At 40.0% G+C, this 21,994-nt stretch overlaps 1 protein-coding gene across 3 annotated transcripts in view; it reads right to left on the reverse strand.

Moving 5' to 3' along the window:
- Positions 1–21,994, reverse strand: part of LOC126184089 (bestrophin-2-like) — a 610,224-nt gene that overhangs the window by 243,661 nt on the left and 344,569 nt on the right. For 2 of the 3 annotated variants that reach the window (XM_049926445.1, XM_049926449.1), the window contains exon 3: positions 987–1,121. In XM_049926445.1, the coding sequence (XP_049782402.1) occupies positions 987–1,121 (135 nt within the window). Of the gene's footprint in view, positions 1–903; positions 1,122–21,994 lie in introns of those variants that run through there. The other variant, XM_049926447.1, reaches the window with a different exon arrangement.

Genomic DNA, 21,994 nt, shown 5'->3' on the forward strand with positions numbered 1-21,994 from the left:
TGTGTGACATCATCAGTATCAAAGTGATGTCTCCAAAGGTATTCTTTAAGTTTGGAAAACAGATGAGAATTTGATGGGGTCAAGTTGTACCTGTATGGAGAATGATTGATAACAGTGAATCCAAGGCGTCAGATTGCTGCAGATGTCACAAGGCTCATGTGTGATCTGAAATTATCGTGCTGAAGGAGAGGGTGCTGCATGTGTGGATGAACTCTTGAAATTTGGAGCTCGATTACAGCATGCTGCATCTCATTCATCGACATAGTTATGTTACACACCACAATATTAAAGCCTGCAACTCAGAGTACTCTAGTGGCAGAGGGCTGCAAATATGCAGACATGAATAACAAAGATGTAGAATGTTAATAATGCTTGTTTTATTTAAAAAGCTTTAAGAGTTTTCATATAAAAATTTGGAGGCATTTCTTTTCAGCATACCCTCATACAAGATAAGTAGTAGTAAAACTTACTTCCTTAGAATAATAAAACATATATAGCAAAAAAGTAACTGGCACTTAAATTGCATGAATAAATTAATTTTATATCTAAGGGGGAGTTTATAAAATGGCCATATCATTTGGTTAACATGTTAATGAAACAGGATGCTTCACATAACATGCATCTGGATTATACTTACATCAAAACAGAAAATATAAAACTACACATTTACTTGAGTCTCTTTCTCTCTGATTCTGTCAAAATATCTGTATACATTCACTTGAAGATATGGCAACCTAAATTCAAGTAACAATCACTTTCCAATACCAATAATTTTTAATATTGTTGTGTGAGATTAGGTTATACTGTTAATAAAATCAAGTTACTACCACATGCAGCTTTAATTGATTAAATTGATTAAAAGAAAAACTAGTGTCATTTTTCATGATTTTGTCAAATGGGTACCTTTTAGTAAATTATTATATTTGGTGTGGGAATCAATTTTTGTTAGCAGTTACACCCATACACCAAATACGACTTTATCGTACTTGTCGGGCCACGGTATTGCCATATACTGCTGCCACCATCTTCCAGCCACATATGCGACGTAGAAGCCCAGTACAAATGACAGTGGAATCAGATTTATGAATGTGTCACAGTAAATAACCATCTTCTCAAATACTCTGTAACACATAGAAACAAAACACATATATTACTCACATTTACCTGACATTATAATAAAATTTGTTAAAATAAATATCAGGCACATCCTAATTTAAAATGTGTGAAAATTAATTCACATTTAATATGTACTCATTACCTATCACTTATAAATACCTGCTGGACTAGTCTCTGGACAATTTGCACAATCAACCAGTGACACACTGAATGAACATGGATGTCAAGGTAGAAGCAGTACCCACTGTTCAAGTTAGACTTACTGCACAATCAAAGTGATAGTTTTGCAGGAGGTATTCTGCTAAAAATAATGCTAGGACAGTGTGGCAGATATGTCATTACCTCTGTCAGTTGAATAACCCTCAAAATATAGCTGAGCCATGAGAGATAAATTCCTACATTTGAAATGTGATTGAAAATGCTACCTAATGGCTGCATAAATTTTAAAAATGAACAATAGGACAGAGGGATACTAATTAATGCATTCATGTTATTGTTTTTGCTCTATTCTTGAAAATGGAAGCATGATGGTGCTGTGACAAATTTAAGCACAGTATATCTGAAAGATGATATTCTATGCCATGAAATTACAAACATAGAGCCACATATGCCATTTGTTTGAAAAATTCTTACCAAAAAGAACTTAAGTCATTATTCTAAATTCATTCATTCAGTTTTTGTGCTTTCCCATTTCGTCAGACAAATGTACAAGATTCCTAACAGATGTATTAGTTCACAAATCTGCTTTTGGGTTGAAAATCAGATATTCTTACGCTGCATCCACACAACAACTTGTGGTAACTGTACACTTCCTTGTTAAATGTTTGCTTGTAGTCATACGTATTTGATTTTGTCACTTTCTCAATCAAAGGATCTGTTCACGGAGGCCCTAGTTCCTTTATGGCTAACATTTCCTGGTAATTTACTTTTCTGTTCCCAGAATGAGATTTTCACTCTGCAGCAGAGTGTGGACTTCCTAGCAGGTTAAAGCTGTGTGCTGGACCGAGACTTGAACTCGGGACCTTTGCCTTTTACAGGCAAATGCTCTACCGACTGAGCTACCCAAGCATGACTTGTGACCCATCCTCACATCTTTACTTTTTTGTTAGTATTTAAAACAAATTCAATATAGTTCATGTTTACACAGTACACAATAGCTGGTTCCTACACAGTAAACTACCAACTCCAAACACAAAGTGTTGTTTGTGGAAATGATTAAACTCAAGTAGTAATGTCTACCAACATAGTCACTTGACTAGAATACAAATGAAGTGCTGAGATCCATAAGGCCCTAAAGTAAATTGCTGTTGATCTCATATTTAAGCAAAAATATCAGAGAAACCAGTGACACAACTTTTCAAGAATCTGCATATATACAATGTGGGCCTAAAGCACAGATAACAAAAAGATCAACAGATTTTAGAAGCATGAATAAATGCTACAATCTCATAATTGATGGTGATGTGCTTTAGGTTATTATGATTCTCAGCACCTCAAGTGGATTACTGTATGATAAAATTCACAACTTAATATATTATAACTCATTCAGGAACCCACAATATAGGTTTACTGTCAGTACAGCTTTAACATACACTGATATCTGGTCTAATTTGACTATAGTATGTAATGAGAGAATTAGCATATCTATAAGGGGAACTCCATAGTGCCACCCCATCAGATTTAGTGGTAAGATGGCACAGTGGATAGCCTGTCAAAAACTGAACACAGATCAAGGCTGAAAATAGGAGGTGTACTAAACTGTGATAAAAATAAAAATAGAAACAGTGAACAGTCCAAGAACAAGAAGTGTAATAAAGAGCAGCCTTGTGCAGCAATGGTGTGTGAGTGAGAGGACATGGTCTTTGATAGCTCAATGGGTGACCCATATTCAAAACTCCCTTATGCCATTTTGTGTTGTTGTTTCTTTTTCCTTTATTTTTTTTCCACAACAGTATGAACTGTCTGTCCGGTCATCGAAATGTTTGTTCTCTTTCTGTAGTCTTGGCAGCTATCACAATATATGTAGGTTATAGTATATGAGTCATGTGGTAAGAATACATTACCATCACAAGTAAATGTGATGAATAGTGAGAGCAGGTGAGATACCAGATAGATGTCTCACAGAAATGAAAACAATAAATACACAGATGTGAACTATGTTACAACAAAGGAATTCAAGAGTCAAGACTTCTAAAATGGAATACAACTTCAAAAACTCTAAAAACATATGTTTTGACAGAGCACAGAGAAACTGTGTGACTGTGAAATTGTTGCATTCATTTGTTGCAGCTTACATGACAAACTTATGTTTTCATCATTTCATTGGGAGTGATCACATTCATATGAACACCTATATTTGGCAAGGATGCCTATCTGACTGAGTTAACAGCCATACAAATTAGGTGTATCGATAAGAGATTCTTATCATATGACACACATACTGTCACTAGTGACATGCATGACACACCAGACACGTTTTCCAATGGAGGATCTGGCTGACTTGTCACCTACTTATCAAATGTCTGTGGTTCCCATTCAAAAGTCACTTCCTTTCAGCTGCTAATAGAGTAGTTGTGCAGAATCAACTGTCATTATAGGTCCCTACCTTACACCTCACCATTGCAAATGGACGTTGCACCAGGACATGGAGACAAATTTGAATGAAGTGAACAGTGAAAAAAGAAAAAAAATTGACAAATGAGGTTTGAATACAGCTTGCCCACATAGCAGTGGAACACCCTAACCACTTAACTACTATGTCACTGCTGTTCTGGCTGCTCTATATTGCACTTATTGTTCTTGGAGTATTCACTATCTATTTTGCCTTTTTTCACAGTCTATTACAGTCTATTACATTTGTCCTGTTATCGTGCTTGGTCTACATTCAGTATTTGACAGGCTGTCCACTGGGCCCTCTTACCACCAAATCTGAGAGGTTGCAATGGGGAGTTTCCCTTGTGAGATGTGTGCTACCATGTATCATGACTTATGCTGACCAAACAGGGATAAAAGTCAGCCCCAGTGTGCTACCATCTGGTGACACTGACGTAAACTTCTCGTTGAGTTGCAAGGGCCAGCTGTGCACATCTTGAACCATGCGCATTGTTTGTTAAATCCGTATGTATTTCACCCATAAGGCAATTACACCAGGTGAGTTGCGCATGCACAAAAGCACAACTGAAGGTGTGCTGATGACCCTGTGCCAAGTTTCACAGAATCTAGAGGAGCAGTAGTGTGGTAGATTTAAGTATCTTTCAGACTGCATCATCTATGTTAAATTTAACAGAATTCAAAGAAAAATAACCAATAAATATGCAAGGTGTCCAAAGTTAGGGTGTTCACATGCGCTTGTGCTCTTCCACAGCAGCCACCACTGTGCATACATACCACCAAAGGGTGCTAAATTGACATGACCTTACCGCCTGAAACTCTGACTGGCTGTGTGTCTTTTTAAGCAGTCACACTCAAAGCTCCATCCCTGACTAAGTGAGTCTATAGATGCGTATCAACATTAGTATGGGAGATTACAGAGAGAAATTAATCAAGATAGCATAATGCTACTAAACATTACTGCATGTCACTGACTTATCAGATTATATCAGCATTCAAGAATATTTGTTACTATTAGGAACCTTACTCTCACTGTGTATAACTTAGCACCAGTAAAGTACCTAAAGTACTTCAAAGTTATGTATATTTCAAATATTAAATAATAAATATTGTAAATGAACTTGTTAATGCATTATCTTTTTGTAGATGCCTGACCGTCTTTATGGGCAATTTCTGCTACCGACACACCAGACATCCATTAGTGACACAGATAGAAGTTAAACCCATGTGTCCTAAGCACTTGCTCCTGCCTTTTGGTGAGAAGGTTTGCCACAAAAAATTGTTTTGGACAATGATCCACAATTTTCTTCATTGGAATTTCAACAGTTTTCTCTTCTCAGTCATAGGATAATCTGAACATTTCTATTGCACTTTCAGGCTCTGATGTCCACACTTCACGCTTTCCACTCGAGGGAGTATGGATTGTTATTTTTTCCAAGCCTCTACTGCACTATGCCTGCTCATGATCCTTCACTATTAGAACTCTTATGTGATCATTGCCAACATGCTCTGCCACCTCTCTTTCACCCTCACCTCTCTGTTTCCAATACTAACTTCATAACATAGTTCCCCACAAAGAATAAAGTTTTGTATTGTGTCTATAACAAGCCTCAAAACTGAGAATATGGGGTCATCACTCAGACATCTGTCTGTGCTTCTTATATCATTCATGGTGCTTTGGGCACCTATAAACTGCACTAAAACCAACTGCATTTCCATGATCATAGTGATCCTGCAGTAGATTTTCATTTTTCAGACATGCTGTCTGCAACCCAATCTGTTGCCCCTGAGCAGTCCTTGTCAGGGCATGACGTGTGAGTGCATGAGTCTTCCAATGATTCTGCCACAGAAATCAACCCCTGCCCAGCTATGCCATTACTGCCACCTCTACAGGCACTGCTGCTGCACTCATCACCATTGTCAGTGTTGGTGGTCATTGTCATTGACCCTCCATCAGATGTACGGCATTCTTTGTCCTCAGCAGAGGCAATGCTGCATCCATGTGTGGTATTCGATGGGCATCATACCTTCTGCTTTTCATCAGATGTTTCTGGTGGTTCACAAGACTAATGTCTAGATGCAGGTTGGTTGGTGCCACCTTCCATCATGCCACAACTAATATCATCTACGGCACCACAGCACAGATCTCCCCTTTATCATTGTCTACACCATTAATACGTGATGATGGTGCAACATTTTGCGATGGGGTGGGATGGGGAGATGAGGGTGAGGGAGGAATGCGGTAACCACAGTGTTTCTGTAAAACACAGCTGGCACCTTGCAAGTCTCACACAGCTACACATGTGATGACAAATTTAAGTTTCCCTCCAGTGAACTGGTGGCAATCTCACCCTTCCATCAATCACTGTCTCTGATGGGGTGTGCCACTCATATGTGCCACCAGAGGATGCTATATCACATCACCTCACTGCCTGTGACTGAGTGTCCAGCATGTCTTTTTAAGCAGCCACTCTCAGAGCTCTGCCCCGCTTCAGTGAATCCAAAGACTTATATCAGGATTACAGTGGTATCGAAGACTACAGTGAGAAATTACATCGAAATAGCACGGCACCACTAAGCATTACAACAGGTCAGTGACTTATTGGACTGTATCAGCATTCAAGACTATTTGTTACAATCAAGAACTTTACTTTTGTTGCGTATAACCCAACACCAGTAAAGGATCTATTATACAGGGTGATTCAAAAAGAATACCACAACTTTAGGAATTTAAAACTCTGCAACGACAAAAGGCAGAGCTAAGCACTATCTGTCGGCGAATTAAGGGAGCTATAAAGTTTCATTTAGTTGTACATTTGTTCGCTTGAGGCGCTGTTGACTAGGCGTCAGCGTCAGTTGATGCTAAGATGGCGACCGCTCAACAGAAAGCTTTTTGTGTTATTGAGTACGGCAGAAGTGAATCGACGACAGTTGTTCAGCGCGCATTTCGAACGAAGTATGGTGTTTCGGCCACCTCTCCCAGCCACCATTGATGATTTGAAACGAGAAATAACAGCAGCTATCCAAACTGTTACGCCTGATATGCTACAGAGAGTGTGGAACGAGTTGGAGTATCGGGTTGATATTGCTCGAGTGTCTGGAGGGGGCCATATTGAACATCTCTGAACTTGTTTTTGAGTGAAAAAAAACCTTTTTAAATACTCTTTGTAATGACGTATAACAGAAGGTTATATTATGTTTCTTTCATTAAATACACATTTTTAAAGTTGTGGTGTTCTTTTTGAATCACCCTGTATTTCAAAGTTAAGTATATCTTAGTTACATTGTGTACATATTGTAAATAAACTTATTAATGTGTCATCATTTTGTAGATGCGTGATTGTCTTTATTATATCTTCATCAATATCACACTCCAGAAGCCACTTAATGATGTGTGATGGAGGGTACATCTGGTGCCAATAACTGATTCCCCTTTTCCTCTCCCACTAACAAATGTTACATGGAAAGAATGATCATTCACTGTATTAGCTCTAATTTCTTCAATTTTGTACTTCTGGTCATTTTGTGAGATATGTGTGGGAGGCAATAACATGTTGTCTGACTGTTCTCAGAAAGGGCTCACTCGAAATTTCGATAGGAAACCTCTCAGTGATGGACAACACCTCTCTTGTGATATCTGGCACTGGAGTTTGTTGAGTATCTCTTTAATGCTCTCACACAGCTTAAATGAACCTGCTTGGTGCTGGATCTTCTCTCCCTCTTCTATCAGTCCTACCTGGTAAGAATCCCAATCTAATGGACAGTTTTCAAGAACTGGTTGAACAAGTGCCTTATAAGCCACTTCCTTCATGGATGAGTTACATTTCCTTAAGGTTCTTCCTATGAATCTCAATGTGGCATCTGCTTTTCCTACTATTTGTTTTACGTGGTCATTCCACTTAAAGGTGATCTGGATAGTTACTTCCATATATTTTATTGTAAATACTGTTTCCAGCAATTTGTCATTAATTGTGTAGTTATACAGTAGTGGATTTCTCTTCCTAAGTAAGCACAATATGTTACATTTATTTATATTTGGGATCAATGGCAAAAGACTGCACCTTTCATGAAACCTCTGTAGGTCGTTCTGTAAGCTGATACTGTCATCTGATGATTCTACTTTCTTATACACTGCCACATTATCTGGAGCAGGAGCTTCCATTGTTTTCTACTGGGTCATTTATACACAATTGCCGAAAAAAATGGTATACCCTTTTAGAGGTTTCTAAGTCACTCAAGATTTATGTGGTGTACATGAAATGATTACATTTATAGATCAATAGCACAAGTGGTTCTGAGGAACCAGGTGTCAATCCATGCTGAAACATCCATATTCATATATGGTGCAGCCTCCACAGGCAGCAGTGCAGGCACTGACTCTGAATCCAGTCAATTGTGCAGATGGTGAATACTGTTCTCGGATATGGAATGCCACACATGCTCGACCTGTTCATGTAGATCTGTAAGAGTTATTGGTTGATGGGTTGCACAAGCCTATCATATGCTACATTTACTTGATTGGAGACAATTCCACACTGTGTGCTGGCCACAGAAGTTGCTGTATGTCTTGCAGAGCAGGATGAGTCTCATGGGCAGTGCGCCAGTACAAAGCATCACCTTTCTGTTGTAAGAATGGGAAAAGAATGGGTCTAACAACATTCTGCGTGTACTGAGCACTGGTTAGCACCGACCCCCCCCCCCCCCCCCCCCCTGCCCCCAGAAACATCTACATCTACATGATTACTCTGCAATTCACATTTAAATGCTTGGCACAGAGTTCATCGAACCACAATCATACTATCTCTCTACCATTCCACTCCCGAACAGCGCGCGGGAAAAACGAACACTTAAACCTTTCTGTTCGAGCTCTGATTTCTCTTATTTTATTTTGATGATCATTCCTACCTATTTAGGTTGCGCTCAACAAAATATTTTCGCATTCGGAAGAGAAAGTTGGTGGCTGAAATTTCGTAAATACATCTCGCCGCAACGAAAAACGTCTTTGCTTTAATGATTTCCATCCCAACTCGCGTATCATATCTGCCACACTCTCTCCCCTATTACGTGATAATTCAAAACGAACTGCCCTTTTTGAACCCTTTCGATGTCCTCCGTCAATCCCACCTGGTAAGGATCCCACACCGCGCAGCAATATTCTAACAGAGGACGAACGAGTGTAGTGTAAGCTGTCTCTTTAGTGGACTTGTTGCATCTTCTAAGTGTCCTGCCAATGAAACGCTACCTTTGGTTCGCCTTCCCCACAATATTATCTATGTGGTCTTTCCAGCTGAAGTTGTTCGTAGTTTTTACACCCAGGTACTTAGTTGAATTGACAGCCTTGAGAATTGTACTATTTATCGAGTAATAGAATTCCAACGGATTTATTTTGGAACTCATGTGGATCACCTCACACTTTTCGTTATTTAGCGTCAGCTGCCACCTGCCACACCATACAGCAATCTTTTCTAAATCGCTTTGCAACTGATACTGGTCTTCAGATGACCTTACTAGACGGTAAATTACAGCATCATCTGCGAACAACCAAAGAGAACTGCTCAGATTGTCACCCAGGTCATTTATATAGATCAGGAACAGCAGAGGTCCCAGGACGCTGTCCTGGTGAACACCTGATATCACTTCAGTTTTCCTCGATGTTTTGCCGTTTATTACTACGAACTGCGACCTTCCTGACAGGAAATCACGAATCCAGTCGCACAACTGAGACGATACCCCGTAGGCCCCCAGCTTGATTAGAAGTCGCTTGTGAGGAACGGTGTCAAAAGCTTTCTGGAAATCTAGAAATACGGAATCAACTTGAGATCCCCTGTCGATAGCGGCCATTACTTCGTGCGAATGAAGAGTTAGCTGCGTTGCACAAGAACGATGTTTTCTGAAACCGTGCTGATTACGTATCAATAGATCGTTCCCTTCGAGGTGATTCATAATGTTTGAATACAATATATGCTCCAAAACCCTACTGCAAACCGACATCAATGATATAGGTCTGTAGTTCAATGGATTACTCTTACTACCCTTCTTAAACACTGGTGCGACCTACGCAATTTTCCAATCTGTAGGTACAGATCTATCGATGAGCGAGCGGTTGTATATGATTGCTAAGTAGGGAGGTATTGTATCAGCGTAATATGAAAGGAACCTAATCGGTATACAATCTGGACCTGAAGACTTGTCCGTATCAAGCGATTAGAGTTGCTTCGCAACCCCTAAGGTATCTACTTCTAAGAAGCTCATGCTAGGAGCTGTGCGTGTTACAAATTCTGGAATATTCCATTCGTCTTCCCTCGTGAAGGAATTTCGGAAAACTGCGTTCAATAACTCCGCTTTAGCGGCACAGTCGTCGATAACAGTACCATCGGCACTGCGCAGCGTAGGTATTGACTGCGTCTTGCCGCTTGTGTACTTTACATACGACCAGAATTTCTTCGGATTTTCTACCATATTTCGAGACAATGTTTCGTTGTGGAACCTATCAAAGGCATCTCGCATTGAAGTCCGTGCCAAATTTCGCGCGTCTGTAAATTTTAGCCAAACTTCGGGATTTCGCGTTCTTCTGAACTTCGCATGCTTTTTCCGTCGCCTGTGCATCAGCGTTCGGACCTGTTTTGTATACCATGGTGGATCAGTTCCATCTCTTACCAATTTATGAGGTATGACTCCCTTAATTGCTGTTGCTACTAATCTTTGAATTTGAGCCACATCTCGTCTACATTTGCATAGTTCGGAAGGAACGGAGATTGTCTCTTAGGAAGGCTTCTAGTGACACTTTATCCGCTTTTTTAAATAAAATTATTTTGCGTTTGTTTCTGGTGGATTTGGAAGAAACGGTATTGAGCCTAGATACAACGACCTTGTGATCACTAATCCCTGTATCAGTCATGATGCTCTCTATTAGCTCTGGATTGTTTGTGGCTAAGAGGTCAGGTGTGTTTTCGCAACCATTTACAATTCGCGTGGGTTCGTGGACTAGCTGCTCGAAATAATTTTCGGAGAAAGCATTTAGGACAATCTCGGAAGATGTTTTCTGCCTACCACCGGTTTTGAACAAGTATTTTTGCCAACATATCGAGGGAAGATTGAAGTCCCCACCAACTATAACCGTATGAGTGGGGTATTTATTTGTTACAAGGTGAATGAGAGTTGTAGCTTATCACATTTCAGAACCTAAGGCCTGGGGTGGTGCCAGTGCGTCTTGGATGAATTCACTCTATGGGACAGTGTTCACCACACCTACATCATATGCACAGACAATCATCACTTGCATACAGACAGAAGCTACTTTCATCGCTGAAGACTGCGGTGTGCCATTCCGTCTTCCAAGTGATACTCTGATGACACCAGTCAAGCCATGCAGATCAATGCTGTGGCATGAGTGGAAGATGGACTAGAGATGCTCTTGCCCATAGTCCCACTGCTAATTACTAGTTCGCGATAGTTCGTGTTGATATGTCTGGGCTCACAAGACTGTATTATCTGTCACTGCAGACCTTAAAATACTATGATCTTTAGATTAGATTAGATCAGATTAGATTTACTTTCATTTCAATTGATCCGTAGTGAGGATGTCCTCCAGGATGTAGAACATGTCAGAAAAACAATAATACATGACAAACATTTACAACTAAATCAAATAAGCTAATGTACCTTCCACAGGTCTCAAGTGGAATGACTGTATTCTTCTTCTTCTTTTTTTTCTTCTTATTTTTTAATGAACACTATATGAAAGGATTATTTTACACCACTCATTTACTAAGATCGCATTAATGCACTGAATTTAAAATCTAAAAAAAAAGTTTTTTTATAAGGTAATAAACATGTAATAGAACTACTACAATACCTATTTACAATGAAAACACACAAACACACACACACACATACACAAATCAGTTGGTTCTACTGAGAAATTCATCAATGGAGTAGAAGGAGTTGGCCACCAATAAATCCTTTAGGCTTCTCCTAAACTGAATTTCATTGATTGTTAAGCTTTTTCTGGCTGCTGGCAAGCTATTGAAAATGTGTGTTCCTGGACAATGCATACCTTTTTGTACAAGAGTAAGCGACTTAAATCCTTGCGAAGATTATTCTTATTTCTAGTATTGATTCCCTGAACTGAGCTGGTAGTTTGAAAAAGTGATATATTTTTAATGACAATTTTCATTAAGGAATAAGTATATTGGGAAGCAGTAGTTAGTGTCCCTAGTTCCCTAAACAGGCCTCTGCAGGATGTTCTTGAGTTTACACCACATATAACTCTAATTGCACATTTTTGGGCCCAGAAAACTTAAGCTTGGCTTGATGAATTACCCCAGAAAATAGTCCCATATGACATTATGGAGTGAAAGTAAACATTATCATATCCCCTATGTCTGACAGACTTTGCATCGCAAATAGAGATTTGTTCAGACATTTCAGCAGCTCTGTGGTGTTCTCCTCCCAGTTGCATTTATTATTAAGCTGTAAATTTAACACTATCCACTTCTTCTATCTGCTTGTCATTGTATGTCAGGCATATACTTGTGGAACACCCTTTACACGTTATGAGCTGCATGTAGTGTGTTTTTTCAAAGTTTAATGACAAAGAATTGGCTAGGAACCAGTGATTAATGTCCACAAATATTTTATTGGCTGATCTTTCTAAGACTACACTTGATTTGCTAATTATTGCCATATTTGTATCACTGTCAAACAAAACAAACTTGGCATCTGGTAATGTTACTGATGAAAGGTCATTAATGTACACAAGAAAAAGTAAGGGCCCTAAGATGGAACCTTGTAGGACCCTACATGTAATTAGTTTCCAGTTGGATCATGCCTGATAGTTTAATACATGTCTCTTTCCTTATAACACCCTTTGTTTCCTGCCAGAGATATATGAATGAGCCATTTTGCAGCATTTCCTGTTACACTACAATATTCTAATTTAGTTAAAAGGATATTGTGATTTACACAGGCAAATGCCTCTGACAGATCACAAAATATCCCAGTTGCCTGCAATTTTTTGTATAATGAATAAGTACATTTTCACTGTAAGTGTAGATAGCCTGCTCAACATCAGAACCCTTTAGAAATCTGAACTGCGACATTGACAGTATGTTATTTGTGATAAGATGGTTATAAAGCTGATTGTACATTACCCTTTCTAAAATTTTTGAGAATGCTGGCAAAAGTGATGCTATTTATTTATCTCCCTTCTTAAACAGTGGCTTAACCTCAGCATATTTCAACCACTCAGGAAATATTCCACTGATAAATGACTGGTTATACAGATAGTTTAATATGTTACTTAACTCAGAGTCACATTCTTTAATTAACTTTGTTAATATGTCATCATACCCACTTGATGTTTTGAATTTTAAAGATTTTATGATGGACATTAGCTCTACTGGGGTAGTGAGGCCGGCCGCGGTGGTCTAGCGGTTCTGGCGCTGCAGTCCGGAACCGCGGGACTGCTACGGTCGCAGGTTCGAATCCTGCCTCGGGCATGGGTGTGTGTGATGTCCTTAGGTTAGTTAGGTTTAAGTAGTTCTAAGTTCTAGGGGACTTATGACCTAAGATGTTGAGTCCCATAGTGCTCAGAGCCATTTTTGGGTAGTGAGGGTCAAATTCATATTATGGGAGTTACTTGAAATGTCTGGTCTGAGGTATCCCATGGCAACATCTACAGAACCTGACAACCCCATATTTTCAGTAACAGTTATAAATGTTTGTTGAAAAGTTCTGCAACACTATACACATCTGTCACCAATTTATCATTTACTCTTAATGCGATTTGCCCATCTTCATGTCTGGTTCTACCGGTCTCCTCCTTCACTATATCCCATATTGTCTATTTTGTTATCTGGTATGACTATCTTTTCCTTGTAATATATTTGCTTAATGCCCATATTACAATCTTTAATATTTTGCAGTGTTTCTTGTAATCTCCTATAGCATCAACATCAGAACCGTTTCAGATTGATAGATACAGTTTTCTTTTTGTTTTACAAGATACCTCTATTCCCTGAGTAATCCATTGCTTCTTAGTAGACTTTGCTCTAACCTTGGTTAGTTTTGGGGGAACCAGTGTTCACTTTATTAGCAAAGGTATTATATTTTTCATTCATGCCATGAGGACTGTAAACATTACTTCAGTGAGGAGTGTCCTAAAATAATCAATTTTTTGGCTTGTTGATTACCATCTTGAGTTCAGATTTAACAGATTTTATGTTCTGTTCAGTATTAACATTTAACAGAAGGAACTGCATGTCATGGTCTGAGAGGCCATTGACTATTGGTTTTGTAATATAATATTGTTCATTGGACTTTTCTATAAATATATTATCAATGGCTGTTTTTGAGCAATTGGCTATCCTAGTTGGGAACGTTACAGTGGGAATTAAGTTGAATGATAGTGTTACTAACTCAAATACATTCTCAACCACTAGTTCTTTGTTTTTGGTAGTTAAATGGGCCAGTACAGCTTCAAGGTGACTTATGAACAGATTAAAGTTACCTGCAGGTGCTTGATGTAAACTTAATATTATGAAGGATTTTTTTAATGAAATTCTACTTCTGTTCCACATGCTTCCATATGCTGTTCTAGGCAAAATTTATGAATGTCTATGTTATTAAATTTATGACAGTTCCTGATTAATATGGCAACTCCTCCTTTTCTCCATTTATGCTCTACAAAAGTGAGATGTTAAGCCAAAGCCTGTAACACTTAAAAGTTCTATACCAGTGGTCACACGATGTTGAGAGAGGCAGATTATGTCAGCTGGGTTTGAGGACTCTAATTCTTTTATGCAAGTAATTAATTCATTAATTTTCTTTCTCAGTCCTCGAATATTTTGATACAATAAAGATAGCTGACATTTCACATTGACTGAGTCAAAACTGGGTAGAGCTGAAATTTCTGCTGATTGTTGAAAGTTCTTAACCAACAGCTGTTTATGTTGATTTAATATGCTAGAATTATGTTTTTTTGGTTCCTTTCTCAAAGTGAAGGTATGTCTCAATCCTAACCTCTCTTAAAACTTGGTTTCTTTCTGTCTTCCCTACCCCAACATCCTCATGGGTGTCAGTGCTGTATGGACATCTGGAACCTTGTCTATGGGCGTGAGAATGTTCATGTGACCACTGATACCAGCATCATTGCACAACTGATGCAGCACGTCCAACTTGTTTGCCAATTCTCTGAAAAGACCATTCTGCCACTCCGAAGACCACAATTGGACCTCTTTCAAACTTGCTCACTTAGCTGTAGGTAGCACAAGTGCATATCCGTGGCACGGTTGCCTACTTGCTTCGCACATAAGCACCACACTCAGACTTCTGGCTGTGAGCATTCCCTGCTAAAGATTAGATACAGATGGCACTCTGGTAGCTATGACACTACGCTATCTCTTGACGGACGATTTTAAAACCATTATCAGTACACCTACTATCCGCCAGGTGGCATAGGCTGACATTGGATCAAAACTGACGTTGTATTTTCAGGTGTACCAACTTTTTTTCCGGCAGTATGTGCTGTGTCTGAAAAAGAAACAGCCAGGGCAAAAACACCACAGGTGCGAAGATGCGAGATGGTGCCAGTGCCATACAGACTCGCCCCTTGCGTGAGGTCCCTCTGACTGAGGATGAAGATATTGACTTCACCCTGGCCAAATGCCAGCCGAGTACAATACGTCAATGACCAGACGACAATGGACAGAAGCCTTATCGGAAAGCAGAAAAGCACATCTCGCTTACTTGGTTATAGATCATCGTCCAGGGATGACTTAGACAGGGAACGTCGTTTAGTGAACTCTTAGAAGTGAACAGACAGTTGTTGTAAATTGCGTTTGCTATCTACTGTGAACTTTACCAACGATTATTTGCACTTAGACATTGAGGGCCTTTTTTGTGTGATATTTCATGCAGTGTTGCATATTTAATCATTCAACAAGTCAAAAAGACAAGTAAACCTTTTTAACTAATTTGTGTGACTTTGTTGCTAATTTGTTGGAGTGTTGTAGACCTTTCTTTCTCCTATGCTGTTGCCTGACCCTTGGGATAGCTGTGTAATAGTGACAGGGAGAAATTATCTTAGCGGTGTACTGCACCAGAAGCCGATTCACGAACTCAAAAACTCGGCCTACCGTAACAACAGTGGCAACTCGGTCTCCAGTCGCAGTACCGACGAGGGTTCACAAAACTGGTGACGAGGTGGCGGCTTCCCAAGCCTGAAGTAGTGGCAATAATGGCTGGCGTGACCTTTGCTACAAATTTGAAGTGTTCTTATTTGCCTTGTTTCTCCTAATCCAACATTACTTCTGTTCGTCTTGTGTTTTAATGGTTATTTTACGATTTACATTCATGTTTTCTTTGCTTTTTAGTTTACTCTTTCATATATGTGTATTTTATTGATTGAAAATAATAAGTAAGTAATTATTATCATACAAGATCTTTACAGTAATGATTGACTGAAAAGAGCTGTTTAAAACAAAACATTTTTGTACCATGCACATCAAATGAATGAAATTTCTTTGTATAATATACACGACAGAGAGCACAATATAAAACAAAATTCAGCAGCATTTCAAATTGTCACAGGTGATCCTCTAAATATTCTGATTTGTATCAGGCATATTTCAGTAAAATGGTAAGCCTTGGAGAAGAAAACTGATTATGTACTAATGTGTGCTGCTTGATTATATTGTTTCTCAGGTGAAGACTTACATCATAATGCACTCAATGAAGAAAAAAAAAACATAGAAAACGACGCACCACGAACGAATTAGCCAAACGGGATGGAAATCGGTAGATGTGAGGTACATGTATGGACAAATAAATGATTACAATTTCATAAAAACTGGATGGTGTATTCAAGAGAAAGAGTCTCACAAATTGAGGAAGTCAGTAATGCATTGGTCCATCTCTGATCCGTATGCAACCAGTTATTCGGCACGGCATTGATTGATAAAGTTGATGACTGCCCTCCTGAGGGATATCGCATCAAATTATGCCCAATTTTTGGGCTAGATCGTCAAAATCGCGAGCTGGTTGGACGGCCCTGTTGCTAATGCTCCAAACATTCTCAATTGGGAAACGATCTGGCGACATTGCTGGCCAAGTTAGGGTTTGACAAGCACAAAGACAAGCAGTATAAACTCTCGCAATGTGTGTGGATGGGCAATATCTTGCTGAAATATAAGCCCAGGATGGCTTCCCATGAAGGTCAACAAAAAGAAGCATACAATATCGTCGACATACTGATGTACTGTAAGGGTGCCGTGGATGACAACCAAAGAGGTCCTGCCATGAAATGAAATGACACCACAGACTATTACTCCTGGCTGTCGAGTCATATAGCGGATGATAGTCAGGTTGGTATCCCACCATTGTGTGGGACGTCTCCAGACACATCTTTGCTGGTCTTCGGGACTCAGTCCAAAGCGGGGCTCACGACTGAAGACAATTCTACCCCAGACAATGAGATTCCAGGCCTCTACCTCCTTGTCTTAGAAGCATCAGGCTCTGAACTGTACTCTGGTATGTGTTTTGCTATTGAATAATGATTTTTTGTTAATAAGACTGTATGGGTAAATCCAGCTGTTCACAGACGTGTAATAAAAACAATTTTAGCGCGTTTTTAGTGATACAGTGTCCACTGGGTGCTTCAGCCAGTGACATGCTGGTAGCTTTATCAAAGAGCTTCCTGTGATTAGAGACATGTCGCTAGTGTGTGAATGCTGCTCGGCAACTGTTTCATTTAAAGGTAACTATGTGGTCTTCCTATTCTAAGTGTTGCAGTCACAGACAGTGGGCTAGGGGAGGAATTTCTTGACCATTCATTCTATCGACACGCACATACAACGGAGATTATCAGATTCATAGGATGACTTCCCACAGTTACTTGGAGCCAATGAGTCGGATGTTCCCTTGCACTAGCAAGAGATTTGTTGAACAGCCGAGGTCTGGTCATTATTCCCAGGACTGGCTGCAGGCTTGCAGTGTTGATGTCAGCCAACGTAGTACATTCCTGTTGAAGTGCTGAAAGTGATGTGTAGTATCTTATCATAAATATTGTACCAGTATTAGGTATGTGTATCCCATTTCTTTTCCAGCAGTCGTCGTTTGTGTCTTGCTCGCAGTTTGAATCCACATGATGATGGATTAATTGCAACTGAGTCTTTGGAGTAATGGTTTATTGGCAGAAGATGTGCGAGCTTTGCAGCACTCTAAGCTTGCATTTTATAGTATAGCAAGGGAGGTGTTATGGCCTCTGTGAGTCCATGACTTTGTGTAAAGCATGCATGGTATTATTTCGTATACATTATGCATGGTACTATTTTCGCAGAGCTATTGTCTTTTCTCAGTCTCGTTTGTGTGCGGTGAGGATGTATGTATATATTTTGGATTTTTTTGCACATCTATTTATGAGTCTTATAGCATCACCATAAACTATTAATATTACAGGGTTTATTTGTATAGATATCATATTCTGGTAAGTTAGTGTTAATGCCTTGGCTTAAAACCACACACACACACACACACACACACACACACACACACACACACACACACACACATTATTAATTAACAGGTGAGTTTTGGTAGCAATACTTTTTTAGATACTTTGGAATTCAGTTGGTCAGTCGAAATTATGTTAATAGCGATGGCCATACTTGGATTTTTCTCTAGTTAATATACGAGACTTATAGTAATATCTCATATGCTAATAGTACTGCAGGATTTATTTATAATTTTGTTTCTTCATTCCATCTGAGAGTGCAGCCCCCTTGAAAATAGGGTCGCCCAAGCAAGTTTCAAAAGCGTGATGGTAGGGGAGGAGAGGAAATCTGTTTCTCATTGGTCCAGAGGGAGAGGAGGGGTGAGGGAAGTGCTTGGCACTTAAACAGTTAGCAACATTTATATGAATAGTCGTCAGGGAGACCAGTTAGCTGTGGTGGGATGTCTCTTCCCTGAAAGATTGAGCGCCTTTTGTGTCAGCCACCAGTTCAAAGATGGTTATGCCTATAACTATACAACTTTCTTGACCATTTCTGGCTCAGTGTACATGGCTGTGCTATATACATCAGACTTCGACGGATGGACTACCTTGCAGGCTACTTGAATGGTTATTTCATATACTGCTCATCTCTCTACATGTGTATTTTTTTGTAGTGCTGTGCTGTATCTTTGGTTGGAAGAATCAGAATTTTGCTATGATGTCATTAATTCCACAAATATGATATTGAGCTTCTTGTAATACCCCCTAGTGCAATGGTCGTGCAACTGTTTACATATCCAGGTGCAGTATTTCTGCAAGGTTTTCCCCCCAGGCTAACCTCACAGAGGAAATGGATACACACAATTCACCAAGATGCGTGGACAGACTAAGACTTTTCAAAACATTTAATAACTCCCAAGAAACATATTTAGAAACAACAGTGTCATGGTCCCTAAATGTGCATTTTGTAGTGCTGTGCTACAGACACAACATATTTGATTGGAAGCATTAGAATTTTACTATGATGTCACACAATCTAGTAATGTTATGGCGACTTAGCAAGGGTTTCTCTATGACAGTGTGGTATTTCTTATACTTACAGTATTATTGATTAGGAAATGGTAGCGCTTATAGAATTTTGCTGTGACGTCGTTATTTCTATCATTGTGTCCGTTTCTAACACATACACTATGGCATCACACATACACACTAGTAATGAAGTGATGGGTAGCAGTGATACAAAAATCCAGCGATGCTGCATTGTGATTGGCTGAGCACTCTGACTCCTGGTAAGAAGCTACATATTATTTTTAGTAGGTAGTCTGATAGGACAAGGGCTGTCACTGAAACCATTTTGCAGGAAAAACACACTTCAGTTTAATCATTGTTGGAATTTAGGTACATTTCATAGCAGCAGCACAAAATTCGGAAAATAGCTGACATCTATAGGCCATGAACTCGGCTTGTATGGCGATCAGACCAATACACTAAACCACCCCCATAGGAATTCCCTCTGTGAGCTCACTCACTACAGTCTTTGCAGGGTCTACAGTTACACACATTGACCAGGGGATGTACAGACATTGGTATAGACATTGATACACCTCTCCATTTGGCACAGGATAACAATGTTTTTGCTCAAATAGTCTACAAACTCATAGCAAGCAACTCTTACATATGACTGCCAATGGCACGATCTCTCTGTAGCAATCGATATTGCACAGTACATATCATCTAATTTCACAACACTTGAATATTTTAAGTATATGCTTCTGTCCCTTAATTCTAACATGGCCTTGGTGTGCATATCAACTACTGAGACTTTATTTACATCCTAACATATGAACATCAGTTGGTTTATGGGATGTATTATATCGTATTGTATGCTAACTGGGGATCTAGAAATGACAGAGAGGCTCCGTCCCCACCGCAGCCGCAGTGGTCCACAACCCCACAATGACTACCGCAGACCACTTCAACCCTCTGCCGCCCCACACCGAACCCAGGGTTATTGTGCAGTTCGGCCCCCGGTGGCCCCCCCAGGGAACGTCTCACACCAGACGAGTGTAACCCCTATGTTTACGTGGTAGAGTAATGGTGGTGTACGCATAAGTGGAGAACTTGTTTGAGCAGCAATCACCGACATAGTGTAACTGAGGTGGAATAAGGGGAACCAACCCGCATTCGCCGAGGCAGATGGAAAACTGCCAAAAAACCATCCACAGACTGGTCAGTTCACTGGACCTCAACACAAATCCACCGGGCGGATTCGTGCCGGGGACCAGGCGCTCCTTCCCACCCAGAAAGCCATGCGTTAGACCGCACGGCCAACCGGGCGGGCTGGGATGTATCATACTCATCCATCATCTTATTATTTATATAACGCATCACATTACATAAATATTAACACTTGTACCATGAATATTGAACTCTGCTACCAACACGTTGTGCATTTTCAACTTCAGTAACCACAGAGAAGTCATCGTCTGGTGATAGGCCTACATTTATTCGTTTAAATCCTCATGCAGTAAAGATATATGTGCTTGTGAACAGTAGTGCTCTCGATGGGGAACTTCCATTTGGCTCTGTGAGCTGTGGCAACTCCCACAGTTGCTGCAGCACTGGTATGCTATAGTTGAACGATGGTGGCTACTGTAGCAGTGGTACAGTACAACTGAACGTCACCAGATCAACAGCACAAGTTCTGTCTTTTGTTTTCGTGATAAATAAGAGGAAGCATTCTTCCGTGAATTTTGTCTTCTTCTTCTTTATCGTCGCCTTATCCCACGTCACGTAGGGTCGGCGCTGCTCTTCTGGATCCTTCTCCTCCATAGTACTCTATCCATTGCCTCTTCCTTCTTCCATCCTTTCTCCCTTAGGTCCCCGGATACCTTATCCTTCCACCTCATCTTCTCGCTCCTTCAATCTTTATTTCTTCAATTCTGTTTCCGATATGCTCTTCCCCTTTTCTCTGTAAGTGTCTGTACCATCTTAGTCTTCTCTCTTGTATCTTTTTCCCCATGGGCCCCACTTTCACAGCTCCTCTAACAAATTCATTTGTAATCCTGTCCTTCCTTGTTATCCCACACATCCACCTCAGCATCCTCATTTCTGCCACTTCCATCTTCCTTTCCTGGGCTACTGTGATTGGCCATGTCTATGCCCGTACATCATAGTAGGCCTTACCACCGACTTGTACACTTTCCCTTTCAACCCAATGCTCACCTTCTTCTTGCACAACACTCCACTCATTTTCCTCCAGTTGTTCCAACCGCAATTTATTCGGTGTTGTATCTCACTTTCCAGTCCTCCATCCCTCTATATGTACGGCCCCAGGTATTTAAATTTTCAGACCGATTTCAGCTCATCATTCTGGATCTTGCAAGACCTCATCTGCACATCCTTCAGTGCTAAATATTCTGACTTTGTCCTGCTAATTTTCATCCCTCTTTCTTCTAGTGCCTTCTTTCAATCCTCCAGCTTATCCTCAAGTCTGTCGATGCTCTGTTCACAAAGAACCACATCATCCACAAACATCATATTCAACGGCGCTTCCTTCTTCACATTTTTCACCAGCACATCCATAATCAGGTCAAAGAGGTAGGGACTAAGCGCAGACCCTTGATGTAACCCTACTTTTACTGGAAACTCCTTTGTCATGCCCACACTACTTCTCACCTGTGTCATTGCTCCTCTGTACATTTCCTTCGCTAACCTCACATACTTCTCTGGCACGCACTACTCTCTCATTCTTCTCCATATTTCGTCCCTTGGGAC

The sequence above is a fragment of the Schistocerca cancellata genome, chromosome 4 (assembly GCF_023864275.1).
Source record: "Schistocerca cancellata isolate TAMUIC-IGC-003103 chromosome 4, iqSchCanc2.1, whole genome shotgun sequence".
NCBI classification, from domain to species: Eukaryota; Metazoa; Arthropoda; class Insecta; order Orthoptera; family Acrididae; genus Schistocerca; species Schistocerca cancellata.